Source organism: Meriones unguiculatus, chromosome 1 (assembly GCF_030254825.1).
Source record: "Meriones unguiculatus strain TT.TT164.6M chromosome 1, Bangor_MerUng_6.1, whole genome shotgun sequence".
NCBI lineage: Eukaryota > Metazoa > Chordata > Mammalia > Rodentia > Muridae > Meriones > Meriones unguiculatus.
The window spans coordinates 162,550,430-162,567,998 of record NC_083349.1 but is presented as its reverse complement, the minus strand read 5'-3'; the positions used below and the strand labels follow the sequence as shown (position 1 = coordinate 162,567,998).

The 17,569-nt window shown below is 39.2% G+C and overlaps 1 protein-coding gene across 1 annotated transcript in view; it reads left to right on the top strand.

The window, feature by feature from the left end:
* The window catches only part of Dpy19l1 (dpy-19 like C-mannosyltransferase 1), a 102,911-nt gene that overhangs the window by 60,082 nt on the left and 25,260 nt on the right, over positions 1 to 17,569 (top strand). The window contains exons 10-13 of the mRNA XM_060371061.1: positions 643 to 720; positions 8,343 to 8,429; positions 10,030 to 10,089; positions 10,551 to 10,631. Coding sequence (XP_060227044.1) covers positions 643 to 720; positions 8,343 to 8,429; positions 10,030 to 10,089; positions 10,551 to 10,631 — 306 coding nt within the window. The remainder of the gene's footprint in view (positions 1 to 642; positions 721 to 8,342; positions 8,430 to 10,029; positions 10,090 to 10,550; positions 10,632 to 17,569) is intronic.

The window sequence follows — 17,569 nt, the reverse complement described above, 5'->3', positions numbered from 1 at the left end:
TTGATCATCATTATCCTAAATCTAAATCTAGTAATTTTAGGATTGTGATAATTGTGAAAATTAAAAAATTCCTCATAAATAACAGAATTTTCTTCAATTGAAAAAAAAGTTGTTTGTAGCATTCTTTCAAATTTGAAACTTGATAAATTTGACTAACTAGCATGTTCCCATTTATCTGCATTATGCATAATACTAATGGAGGTGATAAACAGGAAGACTTCATGTGCTTTTGCATAAGTATACATCAGCCAGTTACTTTTTAGTTTACTGTGTCTTCTGTAATTATGTCTTAGTGCTCATTATCATTCTATTTTCAAGTGTTTGATTGGCTAGAGGACTTTTTAATTATATGTGTTGACAGTAGAGTTAGGCTGATATTAAAATGAGCGCTGTTTTGGACAATCCACAGAGTAGATACTTGACAGTTGCACATTAGGAGAACTGTATAAGCGGAGGATCAGTTAATAGTTATATTCAATAATACATTGGGAGCTGGAAGGAAAACTAAAGCACTCAATTCCTTTGTAAAGATAATCTGAAAAATAATGTAGTCTTGCTTTACTCTTATGGCTACTTGTTTTACGAATGTGTACATATGTGATTGTATATAACTTATTTTTAACATGATTCTTTTTATTTCAGATTGCGTCCTTATTTGCAGTGTATGTTGTGGGATACATTGATACATGTAAATTACGGAAGATCATTTATATCCACATGGTAATGCTTTCCATTGTTTGCTTTCTACTTAGTTTGACCTTAATAAACTCCTGATTGATATCTGACTTGTTCATGCCTTAAACTAGTTGTAACACGAGTCTTTAATGAATCAGTGTTGTTCAATCATTGGCACAGTTGCCCTTGTTGTAAATAACTACTGTGAAAGTTTTCATTTGTATCTCGTTCTATGATGGGCCCTGTGCCCAGCTTATGTGCCTGTGCGTAGTGAACATGGACTGGGGCACTGTCCTTCTTTGGAGCCACCTGTTAAAGTGGATGGGCCACTCACTGGCATGTGAGACACGTGACCCTCAGCATTCGTTCTTCTGACTTAGTCAAATGGGAAAATTGGAACTATAATGCATGTTGGAAAGAACAAAAACCTAAGAGAGACTAGGGCATGTGGGGAGCACAAAGCCAGGGGAAGAAGATGGAGGCCATGAGGGAGGGGCTTAGCTCAGGTAAGGATGAACAGGACAAGGTGGAGGGCAGGCAGGCAGTACTGTCACACAGAACAATAGTCTGAGTTGGTGGAGCAGCAGGAGGAAACCCCTGAGGCTAGATGGTTGATGCTGGTTGCATGTCTGTGCTTTGAAACTACCTGTCTTCCCTCTGTCGTTCCTTCTTTTACATGTAAAATCAGTGTTTTCTCTCTCTCATGATCTTAATGTTGTTGCATTGGACCATAACTGCCTTTTCTTGTAATTCACACTAAGGGATGTTCTTATGTTATCAGAAGCTTATGAATAGAGTTATGTACGGTATTAGTGAGTATGAGTCTGCCGCCCTAGCATTCCGTGGGACACTCTCACCTCGCGCTGAGGTGACTGCTGTCCTCAGTGGGCTGTCTTTGAGGGGCTTTCCTTCTGTTTGGCTATGTAGATATTTTGAAGTAATCAACATACTTAGGAACTAAAAACTTGGTTTTTCAGGATGGTACAAATGGTCTTTTTTTAAGGCTGAAGTTTTCTCTCAGGTTTCTGAGATTTGTATGTTACTGGAGTTCAGAAACGCCCACTGCTGTGTATTCTCCATGACCTGAATAAAACAGTTTATTTCTGCTTCATTGCTGAAGAATATTGAAACTTTTGCTGCCACTTCTGCTTCTTCATTAACAAATAATGGTGTATAGTCTTTCTAGTAAGACCGGGTCAAGCTTATAGGCATTTTTCAGCAGTCCTTACCTAATACCACTCTCTGCTAAATTATTAACATGTTCAACCTTATAACTGCTAAATCATTTTTCAAATGGTGATAATATTTAAAAGAGCAATGCATAGTGACTCATGACACTTTTTAAAAATATAATATTTGTATATAAAATAGTATAATTTGTTATAATTTAAATGTTCTCTTTTTTTCTGTGAATCTGTGCATCTTTGGTGTGTTTAATTACCCTCTGTTTTCATTCCTGAGACCTTCATGTTCAAATCTTTTATTTATATTTTTTATATTAATTACAGTTTATTTGTTTTATATCCCAGCTGTAGATCCCTCCCTCATTCCCTCCCATGCCCTTCTTTCTCCATGTCCTCAGATAGGGGAGGTCCTCCTCCCCTTCCATCTGACCCTAGCTTACCAGGTCTCATCAGGACTGGCTGCATTGTCTTCCTCTGTGGCCTGGCAAGGCTGCTCCCTACAGGGGGAGGTGATCAAAGTCATGCTCAAATCTTTGTGCAAATTTCTCTTTTGTTAGAGAGGTGGGATCTCTTTGTTTGTGAGTGGTATAATCCATTGTTTTTATTTTGTTTGTTGTGTGGATTACACCAGCTTTAGCCTGCTATTCTGTGTGGCTTCTTTTTTAACGTGCCTTCATTGTGCTTTGAGTACTTTTCAACAGAAATGAATAACAATAAGTTTCATGAAAAGCTTTTCTTTCTCTCCCTTGACTATCTATGTGCTGTTTCCTCTTCAATCTGTTATTATGATGAAGTCACATCAAAGCAGACAAACACCCCTGATTTGAGTTGGGGGGCTAGACACAGTTCCTAACTGTTGTACATTTTTACTTCCCTTTATGAATTCTGAAGTTAAACAATTGTTTTCTACTTTTATTTTTCTTAACTATGACTTAATTTTTCTCCCTAAGCTGGTTAATGCAGTTTTATACTTTGAAGTACAGTTCATAATGACATGCAGTGATTCATTCCATTGGGCTGAAACACAGTTGCACAGGCAACTATGGCTGAGTGTTTGGAAAGCTGAAACTCAATAAGTATTGAAATGACAAGATTTTGTTTATTCTCTTTTTGGAAAATTTGTACATGCTTTTAGTAACTAAATATCCCCGGTCTTCCTCTGTTATCTCTTTACCTTTTCTAGATTCCCAAAGTTATCTTAAGAAAGAATATATAGAATTATCTCCCCAAGGAACTTTTCCCACATCTTACATGGTAGAAGTCCTGTAACAGAATGTGCCCTCTGAACTAATTTGCTGTGCACAGCTGGGCAGTAGTAACACTCACGCTGGTTTTGCAAGCATCACTGTCCAGTTTGGTAACTTTTCATGGTGCAGAACCAAAACTCTGCACATATTACACATAGCTCCATACTCTCCCATCTCTTTACTCTCTAGAAACCAGCATTCTACTTTCTGCCTCCCATAATGACTATTCTGGATGTCATGCAAATAAAATAATGACATATATGTCTTCCTGACTGGCTTGTTTGGGTTAGCATTGTCTCAGGGTTTTATTGCTGTGGAGGGACACCATGACCACAGCAACTCTTATAAAGGAAAACATTTATTTGGGGCTGGCTTACAGTTTCAGAGGATTAGTCCATTGTCGTCTTGGTGGGAAGCATGGCAGCATCCAGGCAGACATGGTGCTAGAGAAGGAGCTAAGAGTTCTACATCCTGGTCTGTAGCCAGCAGAAGGAGACTTTGTGCCACACTCAGTGTAGTTGAGCCTAGGAGATCTCTAAGCCCAACCCTAAAGTGACTCACTTCCTCCTAATAATGCTCTTCCCTGTGGGCCAAGCGTTCAAATACATGAGTCTATGGGGGCCAGACCTATTCAAACCTCCATAAGCATAATGGTCTCAAGTTTATTCTGTGTTGTATCATGTGTTATGGTTTCTTTCCTTTCTTTAGATGACCAGCATCCTATGTGTGGGATGGGGAGAGGTATCACATTGTATGACCCAGTGTGGACACTTGGGTTGCTTCTTGACTTTAGCTACAGCAAAATGCTTCTGTGAACATGGGCATCTCTGCATTCTCTGGTTTTCTGAGTAGAATCAATCAAGTGGCAAACCTGTTTTTATTTCTTGAGTAACAGTGATACTGTCTTCTACAGTGATGGTACCATTTTATAATCTCTGCAAAAAATAACATTTATTTTTTTTGTCTCTAAAAAAGTTATTATAGCCAATCTTACGGGAACAGGATACATCATTTTAATTTTTGTCTTTATTTTAATTAAAAGGTTGTATTTTATAGAGTAGATTTAGGTTTACAGCATAATTGAGCAGAAGGTACCTCTGCATGGCTCCCGTCACTGCTGTTGTCTTGTACCAGCTTCACACTGCTGTTGTAGCTGACAAACCTGTGTTGTTATGTCTTAAGCACCCAGTGGGCTGCATCAGGACCCACTCTTGGCACTATCTATTGTATAGGATCTGATGGTTGGTGACATCACAGTCCTAGAAGACATCTAGCCCTGGCCCCCCATGTGCCTAGTAACTGCCATCTTTGTATTGTTTTGTCATGTGCACAATGCCGTACGTTTGGAGTTATTACATAGATTCTAACCTTTTGCAGATATTTTTTTCCACTTACTGAATACAGTTAGGCCTACTTTTTTCGAGCGTGATAGCTTTTTCATAATTGAATAACATTTTGACTTTTTTCTTTTTTTGACTATGTCATGGTTTATCCATTTACTTACTGAGGAACATTTTGGTTAATTCCAAGTTTTGTAGCTATGAATAAAGCTGCTGCAGCATTCGACTGCAGGTTCTTACATAGACTTAAATTTTAAATTCATTTGGACATATACCAAGGAAATGATTGCTGAATCATAGGGCAACAGTTTACTGTTAAGAAAATTACCAAACTATCTTCTGTAGTGGCCACATTATTTTGCATTTCCACCGGAAGAGAGAGGAACAGAGGGAGGAAGGAAAGAGGGATGTGAGGAAAAAGGGGGCCCTGCTGCTCTGCACCCTCCCCTGAGCCCTCTGTTAGCCATTCTGACTGTGTGCCCTGTTTGTCTCATTGCAGTGTGCTTGAACGTACTTTCATGTTATTTGTCTGTTTCTGATTTGGGGTCGTGTTTGTTCATGCTATGTTTAAGTTGGTTGTTCATTTTCTGAGTTTTAACAATTATTTGTATTTTAGATAACAATCCTTTAACAGATGGTGACTTTCTCTTCTCTCTAGGGATGGGTACTAGGAATTGAACTAAAAGCCTCATACATGCCAGCCAAGTCCTACCATACCAAGCTACAGCCACAGGGCAGATGTGCCTTTTTACATATTTTCCCCTTAGTCTGTGGCTTATCCTGATATTTTCATTGGCTTTCTCAGAGTTAGAATTGTTTATTATTTTTAAAAATTTATTTGTTTACCTATTTGAATACTGTAACTAGTGTTGCATAGTTTTCTCTTTATAGATCTGTATATGTTTTTTCTGTGTGTGTTTTCTTGTATTACCCATATGCCCAGTGTCTGCAGAGGTCAAAAGTGGCCATTGGATTCCTTAGAACCAGAGATCCAGAGGTTGTGACCATGTGGGAGCTGGGAACCAAGCCTGGACCCTTAGCAAAAGCAGCAAGTGCTCTTACTCACAAAGCCATGTCTCCAATCCAATATATATTTTAATTTATTTTATGTTGTGTGTGTGTGTGTGTGAACTTGGGTCTAGAGATGTTGTATGCATTTTGTTGCATTTATACATAGTTCATCTTGTCAGATGCTATTTTAAATGGCTATGTGTTATTAATTTCAGACAGTTGTGATAGAACAGTTGCCTTTGGACAGTGACCCACATCTCATCTTGCTGCAGCTCTAACTCCTGTTTTGTTTGTTTGTTTGTTTGTTTTGTTTTTGTTGTTGTTGCTTGGGCTATTCTTTACAGATTATCACCTGCAAAGATAAATTAATTTCTCCTCTTTAGTGTTCACACCCTTCCTCGCTGTATATGTTTTGTTTGTTTGTTTTGAGAAGCAGTGGTATGAGGAAGCTCACCTTAACTTTGCTGTGGACCTTTGTAAATCTTCTTGTCGAGTTGAAGGGATTTCTCTTTTTTCCCCAGTTCGCTGTAGATTTCCTTCCTTTAAACTGTGGGTGCATGTTGAACTTGGGTAGATAACTTCTGTTTCCTGTTTTATTCTTCAGATCGTGAATGTTATGGAAGAATTGGTTCTCAAGTGCTAAATGCTGCATGCCTGGGGTTAAGCCACTTCTTGTAGTGTGTAGCTCTTTTTACTCATTGTCCAGTTTGATTTGCTGATATCTTGTTGAATTAGGGTTTTTTGATCTGTTTATGGGAGATGCTGGCAGTGGTTTTATTGTAATGTCATTGACTGAATTAAAATAATCTTGTCCCCTCGAACAATTTAGAGTTTCCACAGCTCCCATCCTCTAGAAAAGAACATAACTTCATCCTAAGAACAGGATACTATGGCACATTTTAGAGCAGTACTATTTTCTCCTTCCACTGGAGCATAGAAAGATTTTCTACAGTGGTCTTTGCTCTGAGAGCAAAAAATAACTGCTTTGTAAGCTCCCCCTTCCCACTGTGCCCACTACAGCTGCCTTTGCTCCATTACAGCACAGGTCGCCTAGCCCTGTCATGTGGCTTCCACCCTCCTGGTGTTGTCTCTTCTCCACTGACTGTGTGGAGTTTATTGCATGCTCGTGCCTGGGTGGGGTCACTGTCAACCGTCTGCTCTTGCTCTATGCCTGCCCCGCAGCATTCTCAGTAAGTTGGCTTCCTATCAAGCTTTAAAGCCCAAGACTCAGTCTGTACCTTGTTCTTTTCCACAGGGTTCATTCACAGTGTTCATTTTAACAATATTCAAATAATAAACGAGCTGCCTTTTCATTATTTGTGCTTTAATTTCTTTCAGTGGCATTTTATAGTTTTTTAATAAATGTTGTGCCTCCACAATTAAGCTGACTACTGCGTATTTTTATTCTTTTTGATGCTATAATAAGCAGAAGAGTTTATTTTCAAGCTTTCTCTTTCAGATTGTTTCTTATTAGTAAGTGGGTGTTTGGTTGGGTTTTCTGTGTTGATTTTGCATCCTGTTACCTTCCTGCATTATTAACAATTATCCCATCTTTAGACTTTTCTTCATTCGAAATTGTATCTGTGAGCAGAGATTTTTTTTAGCTCTTTCATCTCCAGCTTGCTTTTGATATCTTCTTTCCCATCTCTAAGTAACACAAGTTTGTGCTGTTCTTTGTTACCACTTCTTGCGAGAGAGACAAAGCCTGCCAGCCTCTATTATGTAAAGGCAGATTTGTCCTGTCCCTCCTTATTCATTGTAACTGGATTATGTTGAATTTTGGCAAATACTTTTCTGTATCAATTGAAATGATTGTACCTTTTCTTTTATTCTCAAGTTGTAGTGTATTACATTGGTTGTTTTTAAATATAAATATATATTTTTGAAATGAAATTCCCATGCAAATGGGCATATATCAAAGAAAAATGAAACTTTTAGAATAAAATGTGGGCATTTAATTTTTAAGAGCTTTTTAAATTGTAAAGATAAGTCCTGAAGACCTAAAGAAAATATATAAGTGTGAATAATAAAAAAACTTTAAGCAGTAATCATAATGAACAAATAGAACAAAGATAAAAAATGAACTGGGGAAATACTTCTATGTTTGTTTCATAAGGAGCTTTGTTCTGTGATACCTAACAAGACCCTGAAGGAAAACCGCTTAGCTAACAGAAAAAAACACAGAGTAGAAATAAGCAGTTCACACTCATACGACATACCCGTGGAAGGGACTGCCTCATAGACCGTTACAATAGGGAAGGGGAAACAGTGGTGTAGCATTTCCCCGGGGATAATGGGAAGTTTTAAAGAAGCAATGTGCATTGTGGGTCAGTGTGTGTGTCAACAGAAATGCTTATTCCATTTGGGGGAGAGTAAACTGGTACAATCTGTTTATACAACAATTTGTCAGTATTTTGTCTTTTGTTTTTGAAATGGCTGTATCTTGATCCATGGGTTCTTCTTGAGCTGGCTTATCTGTAGGAATGCATTGACGGGTGTTGGGCAGTACTCAGGAAAGTTTAGATAAGCTGCAGCTCATCTGTTGAGTGGAATATGCTCTTCAGGTCTTAAACAGCGAATTAGATTGGTGTGGGCTGATATGGGAAACTTCCCTAAGCATGTTCACAGTCAAAGAAAGAAAGGAGAGCGTATGGGTGGGTGCCAGCTTGTGACTTATGAAGTATTTACCATAATCTCCTAATGTTGGTGTCTGGGAAGGTACACAGGAAATGCTTGTGATGGCTGTCTAGGAATATGGGGTATGGGATGTAGAATGTGCTGGTACCCCTTTTTGAATGCTTTAAACTCCACAGTTTGAAAGTGAAATTCCATGTTCTTCCTTTGGGTCTATGAGCACTAATTGCATTTCTTTTGGACTTTTACAGATTTCCCTTGTGCTTTGTTTTGTGTTGATGTTTGGAAACTCAATGTTGCTAACATCTTACTATGCATCCTCTTTGGTAATTATTTGGGTAAGTGTTCCTTTGGCTACCTTTTTAAACTTTAATTTTGATAATTTTATACGTGTAGACAATAAAGTATGACCATAGGTATCCCCCAATACCCTTAGCACACTGTCTCAGCTTCATGTCTTTTTTTTTTTTTATTGCTTGATAATTCACCATGTTCAATTAATCAGTCTCTGGCTGCTTTAGAAACAAATACTTTCAATTTCTTTATCACTGGCTTGGGATTCTTGAGTAGCGTCTCCAGGGTCGTATCAAGGGTCTGTCAACTTTATCTTTACCTGACAGAGCAACGACATTCTCACTTGGAAAGCAGAGAAAGTCAGACTCAATGAAGTCACTGAGGGCTCAGAGCCTGTCTTGCCCCTCATTCCGTCAGTTTTTTTCCCTTCAGCTTTCCTCTTACCTGCTCTGTTCTTGGGTTCATTGTGGGAGGTTTCTGTGCTTTTTAATTTTTCTTTTCATCTTTTCAGTTTCAGTCTAAATATAGAAGTCATCTTAAATTTAGACTTTTGTGAACTTTTAGAAAATTGCTGTGATTCAGACTTTAGCATTGCAATGTTTTGCAACCCAAAGTTCTTTCTTCCATCTGTGGCACCTGGGCTTCAGCTCTGCTGGTTTCCTGAAGACACACACGTGTGCACACTGCGGTTCCTCCATTACAGTGCTTTCTGCCTTTTGAGTAATTGTCATTTGACTCATATGATTTCTAGAATCCATTAATAAAATTGGAGAGTCTTGTGCCTCCTCACAAGTAACTACTTTAAAATACATTACCAAGAAATACACTTTTTCCAACCTGAGGCGCTTCCTCTTGTCTGTAGATGAAGTATGTTTAGCCACAGCCATGGGCACGTGGTAATGCTATTTTCAACCCTAAACTCAAAGTTGCTATCTCTGTACTTTGGGATTAGAATTGGTAAATTCTTTATTTTTTTATTTTATTTATTTATTTATTTATTTATTTATTTATTTATTTTACCAAATTTGAAGTATGTTTTTCTGTCTAGCGGTGATATGGTTTAGTATTCATGTACCTAATTAACAAAGAAATATTGTTTAGATAGTAAAATCTTATGTATGTTCATCACATAGGTAAGGAATTTTTAGCTTAAAGGCTACCTTTTACATGAGCTATTTATATTTCTGAAACTGTTGAATACCTCTTCATAGGTAAACCAAATATATAAATAGAGAACTAGATCTTTTGTATATAGTGATTTTCTTTTCAATTTTACAAACTCACTGACGATAGATTGTGTGTGTGTGTGTGTGTGTGTGTGTGTGTGTGTGTGTTATTTTTTTAGTCCAGTGCTTTGAAATCACTAACTGCATATATAGACATGGGGTGCTCTGAAAAATCCATAAAGCAAAGCAAAAGACATGAATGTGGGAAAGAAATTTGTAAGGAGAAGCGATGGGGACTGAGGGAGATGGAATGGGAGAGTAATTTGGATGTATTTTGTACATGTGTGAAAATGTCAAATAGCAAATTTAATTAAAAGGAAATCAGTTGTGTGTTGAATTTTATATTCTTCAAAGTCTTATTTATTCAGAATAAATAATTATTGCTTGCACTTCTGATACTCATTGTGTTCCTATTTAGGGTATACTGGCAGTGAAACCACAGTTCTTGAAGATGAATGTATCTGAACTTAGTTTATGGGTAAGAATAAGCCTATACATTTTTTCTTCTCCAGAATATAACATTGGTTTATGCTTTCCTTTGAAGGAATTATACACATAATGCAGGGCTCTAATAGCTCTGTAAACATGCAAGGATATATCTGATTGTCCTTTTCATTTAAGTAGGTGAAGAGCCATCTGGGTTCAGTAGACCATTGAAGTTTTATTTAATACCCCGTGTTTCTTATGAGGAGCAAACGTGTAACAAACCCCACTGTAGGAGTCAAGCTTCTGTGATAAGACATAAATAAAATGTTTCTGGAAAGGTCATATGTTTTCAGTTTTAATTTTAGTTGTAATAATCTTTAGTTTTGGAACAACAGGCATTTTTCCTTGGAGATTACGATATTGTTTACATGGGAATAAAGCATTTGTTCTGTTCGCTTCACCAGGCTGCAGACGGTATAAGCAACGTCAGTTTTATTTGTTTTTCTTTTGTAGGCTATTCAAGGATGCTGTTGGCTATTTGGAACTGTTGCGCTCAAGTGTTTGACTTCCAGAACCTTTGGCATTGCTGATGATGTAAGTGTAGTACTGCTTACAATTGAAAGAGTTGAAAAGGGTTTCAGAGGCAGAGAGTGAATTAATGGAACTGTTAGAGGATCGTTGCTTAAGCCAGGTTCCAAGGTGATGTATATATTATTTTCTCTCTTTAATGCAAAAAAAAATCACAAAAGTGTGATTATGTACATAGTTTTTAATCTCCAGAATAAACACAGTCCCCCTTTTAGTATATTTCTATATAAGAAAGTTGTAGAAAATATAAAGCTAGAACTCTAGAGATTAAGGCCCAACTTAAGGTCTGTATGGCCATTTCTGAATTCTTTACAGTCACCCTTTAAAACCGACGGGACAGTGTCTCCAGAGTCTTGGGCAGAGATCTGCTGTCCTCATCTTCTCTGTGATCTGTGTGTGTGTGGAATGGTTCACAGTGAGAGCCGTATTAGACTTAGATTTTTGTTTTGTTTGGCTAGGGCAGAGAATGAAATGGTAACATTTCTATTTTATTAAAGATTCTTATGAATAGTTGCTTAATTTATCTACTTATTTGTGTGTGTGTGTGTGTGTGTGTATAGAAAATATGCATGTGATCATGGTGCTTTCATGGGTGCCTGTGGGTGAGCAGAGTTGGACATGAGGTATTCTATTCTATCACTCTCTACCTCACTATCTTGCTGCAAGACACTGAACCTGAAGCCAGACTGGTGGTCATCAAGCCCAGTGATCCTCTTATCCCACTCTTGACAATGCTGGGCTTTTAAGCACGCCATTTTGTCCTTTGGCAATGAGTGCTAATATGCCCTCCCTCCCCCAGCCATTCCCTAGGCTCACTCTGCTTACTTTAAGGTTGTGCTCAGCACATTCCAATTAGGGACATTTCAGCCATTATATAATACAAAAGGTAATGAAGGCTACAACATGCAAGAGTAGTAAGTTCGGGATGCTGCAGAAGCACACCGGAAGAAAATCAGGCATGGACCAGAAGTCATCTGTAGCGATGAGAGGGCAGGGGTCATGGAATCAGCTTGGATGCAGAAGGTGGGAAGGAATGGGGTAAAATGGCTCCAGTCCCAAGTGTGTGAACTTTATTTCTTTTCTGTTGGGGGACAGACGAATAGAGACAGAAATTCAGACTGAAGGAACTGGTAACATTTTTCTTTCTTTTTTAAAAAGTTACTTATTTATTCACTTTCCATCTCAATCGTAGCCCCATCCCTCCTCTCTTCCTAGACCCATCCTCTCTCCCTTTTTCCCCTAGCCCTCCTCCCCTCTCCCTCAGAGAAGGGCAGTCTTCCTCAAACCATCCCAGTTGATCAAGGCACATTAGGACTGAGTGCATTCTCTTCCTCAGTGGTCTGGTAAGGCAGCTCCACCAGGGGGTGAGTGATCAAAAAGCATGCAACAGAGTCCTTGGCAGAGATATCCCCTGCTCCGCTTATTAGGAGACCCGTATGAACACCAAGCTGCCCAACAGGTACATATTTTTAAGGGGCCTAGGTCCAGTTCATACATGGTCCTCGATTGGTGCTTTAGTCTCTACAAGCACCTCTGGGCCCAGGTTAGTTGTTGGTTCTGTTGGTCTTCTTGTGGAGTTCCTGTCCCCTCCAGGTCCTTCCATCCTTAGCCCCACTCTTCCACCAGGCTCCCTGTGATCCACCCAATGTTTAGCTGTGAGTTTCAGCATCTGTTTCAACCCATTGCTGGGTGGAGCCTATTAGTGGACAAATCTGTTGGGCTCCTGTCTGTAAGCATAGCAGAATGTCATTAATAGTGTCAGGGTCAGTTCTCTTCTGAGATCCATAGTATGGATCTCAGGTTGGGCCAGGCATTGGTTGGATATTCCCTCAATTTCTGAGCTGTCTTTATCCCTCAATATCTTGTAGGCAGGGTAAATTTTGAGTCGAAGTTTTCGTGGGTGAGTTGGTGTTCCCCTCTCACCACTAGGAGTCCTGTCTAGTTAGAGGGTGGCCTCATCAGTCTCCATGATCTCTGCTACTAGGGGTGTCAGCTAAAGTCACCCCCATACCCTTACCCTGTCATAGGTCTCCAGCTTCTATCAGAAATTCTGCCACCCATAGTCTCTCTTCTCTCTGCAAGCCCTCTGTCCTCCTGCTCGTACTCTTCCCACCCCTGACCCCACCCTCATTTCCCTCTCTGCTACCCTGTTCCTTCTCTTCAGCCACTTCCATTGTCTATTCTGTTTTTCCTTCTGAGTGAAATTCAAACACTCTCTCTCGGGCCCTCCTTGTTACTTTGCTTTTTTGGGTCTGTGAATTAGAGTATGATTATTCTATACTATATGAGTAATACCCACTTATAAGTAGGGACATACCATGTGTGTCTTTCTGAGTCTGGGTTACGTCACTCAAGATGATATTTTCTAGTTCCATCCATTTGCCTGCAAATTTCATGATTTCTTTGTTTTTAATACCTGAGTAGTATTCCATTGTGTAAATGTATCACAATTTCTTTATCCATTCTTTGGTTGAGGATCATCTGGGTTGTTTCCAGATTCTGGCTATTATAAATAAAGCTGCTGTGAACATAGTTGAACACATGTTTTTGTTATATGGTGGAACATCTTTGAGTACATGCGCAGAGGTGGTATAGCTGGGTCTTAAGTAGACCTATTCCTAATTTTCTGAGAAAGCACTAAATTGATTTCCTTTGGTGTTGCTTACCTCTGTGGTTCCTGATCTCCTCTCTAAGTTCTCCATCTCCAGGGTTTTCTCAGCTTGTGTTTTCTTTATTGATTCTAATTCTGTTTTCATGTCTTGAATGATTTTATTCATTTCCTTCGCCCATTTGATTGTGGATTCCTGTTTATCCATAATGGCCTTAATTTGTTCATTTCCTCTTTATGTGCCTCTAATTACTGCATAATCATAGATTTAAGATCATTTTCCTGTGTTTCAGTTGCATTAGAGTATCCATTGATTTTTGTGGGATTCTGGTGAAGACATGATGTCCTGGTTTTTGTTGATTATATTCTTTTGCTGGCCTCTTGCCATTTTGTTGCCCATGGTCTTGACTGTTTGTTCCTGGAGCCTTTATTGCAGATTGGGTCCGCCAGTCTCTGGAGTCTGGAGTAGTCTACAGAAAGATGACAGATGTCCAGAAGCTCAAGAATAGGTGCTGGCTATTCAGATATAGCTAAGGAAGGGAGGGCGCTGGTTCAGTTGTCTTGAGGGGGCATGGCTTGGGTGCTGGGTCAAGTGCCTTGAAGGGCTGGGTGATACTCTGGCATGTGCACAGAAGTGTGCATTGATGGTCAGGGCACATGCTTAGGGCAGGGTGCAGGCACAGGTTGGGGTGTGGGTGCAGGCCCATGGGGGCCTGGGTCTGATTGGCCCCTAATGTCCCAGGAAACCTGAAGCTGCTCTCAGGGGAGCAAGAGGGATCCGATGTCTGGCTGCTAGAGTGGAGGGTCCCTGGACCTGGGGTTACACACATGCTAGGGTATGCAGAAAATGCCGGGGGTTCACAGTTTGAGATAACCAGTCCCAGTAGACAGCCGTGGGGCCTGTATCCTATTGGCCCCAACTCACAAAATGTCCCCTCTAGTCCTGGGAAGCCCCAAGTTTGGTGCTCTGGATTCAGCCACCTGTCCACTCACCAAATTTGGAGGGTCAGATCTTCTGCCCCTGCAATAGGGTGCATACTGGTCCTCGCCATCTTGGAACCCCACCAGATTGATTTCCAAAGTGGTTGTGCAAGTCTGTACTCCTAGCAGCAATGGGGGAGAGTTCCCTTTTCTCTACATCCTTACCAGCATGTGCTGTCACTTGAGTTTTTGAACTTAGCCTTTCTGACAGGTGTAAGATGGAATCTCAGAATCTTAAGTTCTTTATGTTTTAGTGATTAGCCCTTTGTCAGCTATAGGGTAGGTGAAGATCTTTTCTTAATCTGTAGGCTACTGTTTTGTTCTGATGACAGTGTCCTTTGCTTTACAGAAGCTTTTCAGTTTCATGAGGTCCCATTTATTGATTGTTGATCTTAGAGCCTGGGCTGTTGGTGTTCTGTTCAGTAAGTTTTCTCCTGTGTCAGTGAGTTCTAGGCTCATTCCCACTTTCCATTCTAACAGGTTCAGTGTATCTGGTTTTATGTTGAGGTTTTTTATCTACTTGGACTTGAGTTTTGTGCAGTGTGATAAATATGGATCTATTTTCATTTTTCTACATGTAGACATTCAGTTAGACCTTTTCCATTGTATGGTTTTGGCCTCTTTGTCAAAAATCAGGAGTCTGTAGATGTGTGGGTTTATTTCCAAGTCTTTGATTTTATTCTATTGATCCACCATTCTGTTTCTCTGCCAGTACCATGCCATTTTTATTACTATTGCTCCGTAGCACAGCTTGAAATCAGGGATGGAAATACCTCCTGAAATTCTTTTATTGTAGAGGATTGTTTTAACTATTACGAGTTTTTATTTTTCCATATGAATTTGAGAATTGTTCTTTCAAGGTCTATAAAGAATTGGTTGGTATTTTGATGGGAATTGCATTGAATTTATAGATTGCTTTTGGTAAAATAGCCATTTTTAACGTAGTAATCCTACTGATCCATGGGCATGGGACACCTTTCCATCTTCTGATATCTTCAATTTTTTTTTGTTGTTGTTGTTGCTTGTTTGTTTTTTGTTTGGAGACTTGAAGTTCTTCTCATTAGGCCTTTTATTTGCTTGATTAGAGTTACAAGACACTGTATTATTTACAGATCTATCTCTCTCGTTCATGGCCTTCAGGGTTGGAAAATGTCCCCATCCCTTAGATGGTTGTCTTACCCATAGGTTCTTACTGGAGCATTTACAACTGCTCTGCCCATGTTCTGTTCATGTCACTGGGATTTCAGCCATAGGCTCCAGCAGGAAGGTTTTCATCTTTCATTTCCTGCTGGTGCCAATGATAGCACAGGTGTTTATAATTTGTTTCAAATCAAACTTGGAAACTGGGCCAACTGCCTTCATAGACACCATGCCAGTGTCCCAGCAAGCAAGAAATTACGTGGTAGTGTTGGTGGACAGAGCAGCCTAGGCAGGAGTGCCATAGACTCCCATTTCTTCAGCCAAAGTTTTTTTTATCAGCAAATACAACTTGTTAGCTGTTAGGGAAGAAGACTGTGACATGGTGTTTGTGACACTTTTGTCCAGTTTTCTACTTGTCTTGTGGGGGGGGAATGTTTGACTCCCTCTTCTATATCTAAAAGTCCCCACATTCCCTAGTATTCTAACATTGATCCAGTGTTGTACTTCTAAAGCAAACCTCATTTGCTCATTGTGTTAGTCTTTCTTGATAGTGCAGGATTTGGCTGGCCAGCATTTGTCTTTAATCATGAAAGGCAATAGTCACAGTGTACCTGTAATGGTTTTGTCTGATCATGGTTTCAGGATAGTGCTAGCTTCCCACATTTGTGAAGAAGGATTCAGTCTCCTAATGCTACTCAGAAAGCGTTTGAGTAGCATTCCCTCTTAAAGGTAGGCAGAGAGGAACAGTGAAGACTTCAACACTCAGAATTTTCTGTGTGACTAGGTTTTCAATGCAAAGAACTTAGTCAACTGGCTGGAAGTATGGCAGGTGCCCTCAGGATCACTTTGCCCATTCTGTGTGTGCCACCAAGCTCAGTGTGAAGCTTTCATAAGCGGTATTGTTGGAGCCAGCCAGTGAAATTGCATGTGCAAGTTTTATATAGGCATATATATGGGAAGTGGTTCTTTATTATTAAAACAATTATTTCAACTTCTCTGACTTGACAGGTAACACTGTGTGTGTTTACTATGTACAGCATCATGTTTGGAAGTTTTGGTACATTGTGGAATGGTAAAAAGCAGCCTTTCCCTGGGTACCTTTGTTGTTGTTTTGTGGCAAAGCTCTTCACATCCTTTCTCTGCAGTTCGCAGTGAGGAAAGGGTCACTCATGACAGTCAGCTGCTGTAGGTCTGCTGACCTCTTCCCACCTAACTGTAGTTATGTAGCCGCTGACCACCTCTCACCTCACTTCCCCCTCTCCTAAGCCATTTTTAAGCATTAAAATATATGTATTAATTTATGTATAGTTCATTTACAAGATTGAGCATGTAGGGAATCCTTTTGCTTTTACCACTCTTACTTTCCAGTAAATTTGTCTTAATCTTTCCTGTAAGTAGTGCTTTTTGTATATAAATTGGCTTTCTGTAACTTTTTATATGATCTAAAGGTTATTAAATTTTGGTTTATTTAGTTTCAAATCAAAAGGACACCTAAAGACATTCCTAGTTATTTTCTAGTTTTGCTGCATTTCTGATTAGAAAAAAATATGAAATTTTAAAATACTGTTATGACATACTGTATTTATATGTGTGTGTATATATACATATATATATATACACAAACACAAGTTATTTTTATTGTGCTTCATAATGTGTATGCTCTTCCTATGAAGTATATAGTCTTTATTTATGGACATATTAATTATATTATGTTGATTATTATTAAATTTTATCTTCTTTTGATCCTGGAATAAAATTTAACATTTCCAGTGAATACTGTCAACATACCTATTCTCTCTTTCCGCTGTGTTTCTGGGACTACACTCTTCATTGGTTTGCATGGCAAGTGCCTTTCCCTGAATATCACTGACATTTACTTAGTTCTAGGAAATGCTGCAGATGCTACCCTAGGTTTTTGTTTCAGACTTACGTTATTTATTTTCATTTTGCTTTTGCATGTTTATCTTTTGTAGACAGCATAGCATTGTATTTGTTCTCTGGGGGAGTTTGAACAACAGTCTGTTAATTGGATAATTTAAGCTCTTTCTGTATATGGCAGTTGCCTTTTGCTAGAAAATTTTTCTTCGTTTTATTTGGGATTTGTTTCCTTGTGCTGTTTCAGGGGCCACATAACTTCCCTTCTAGCTCCATAAATTTACCAGCCTGCCTTTCTTTTTCTGACAGCTTTTGCTTCGTCACGTTCCCATCATCCCTT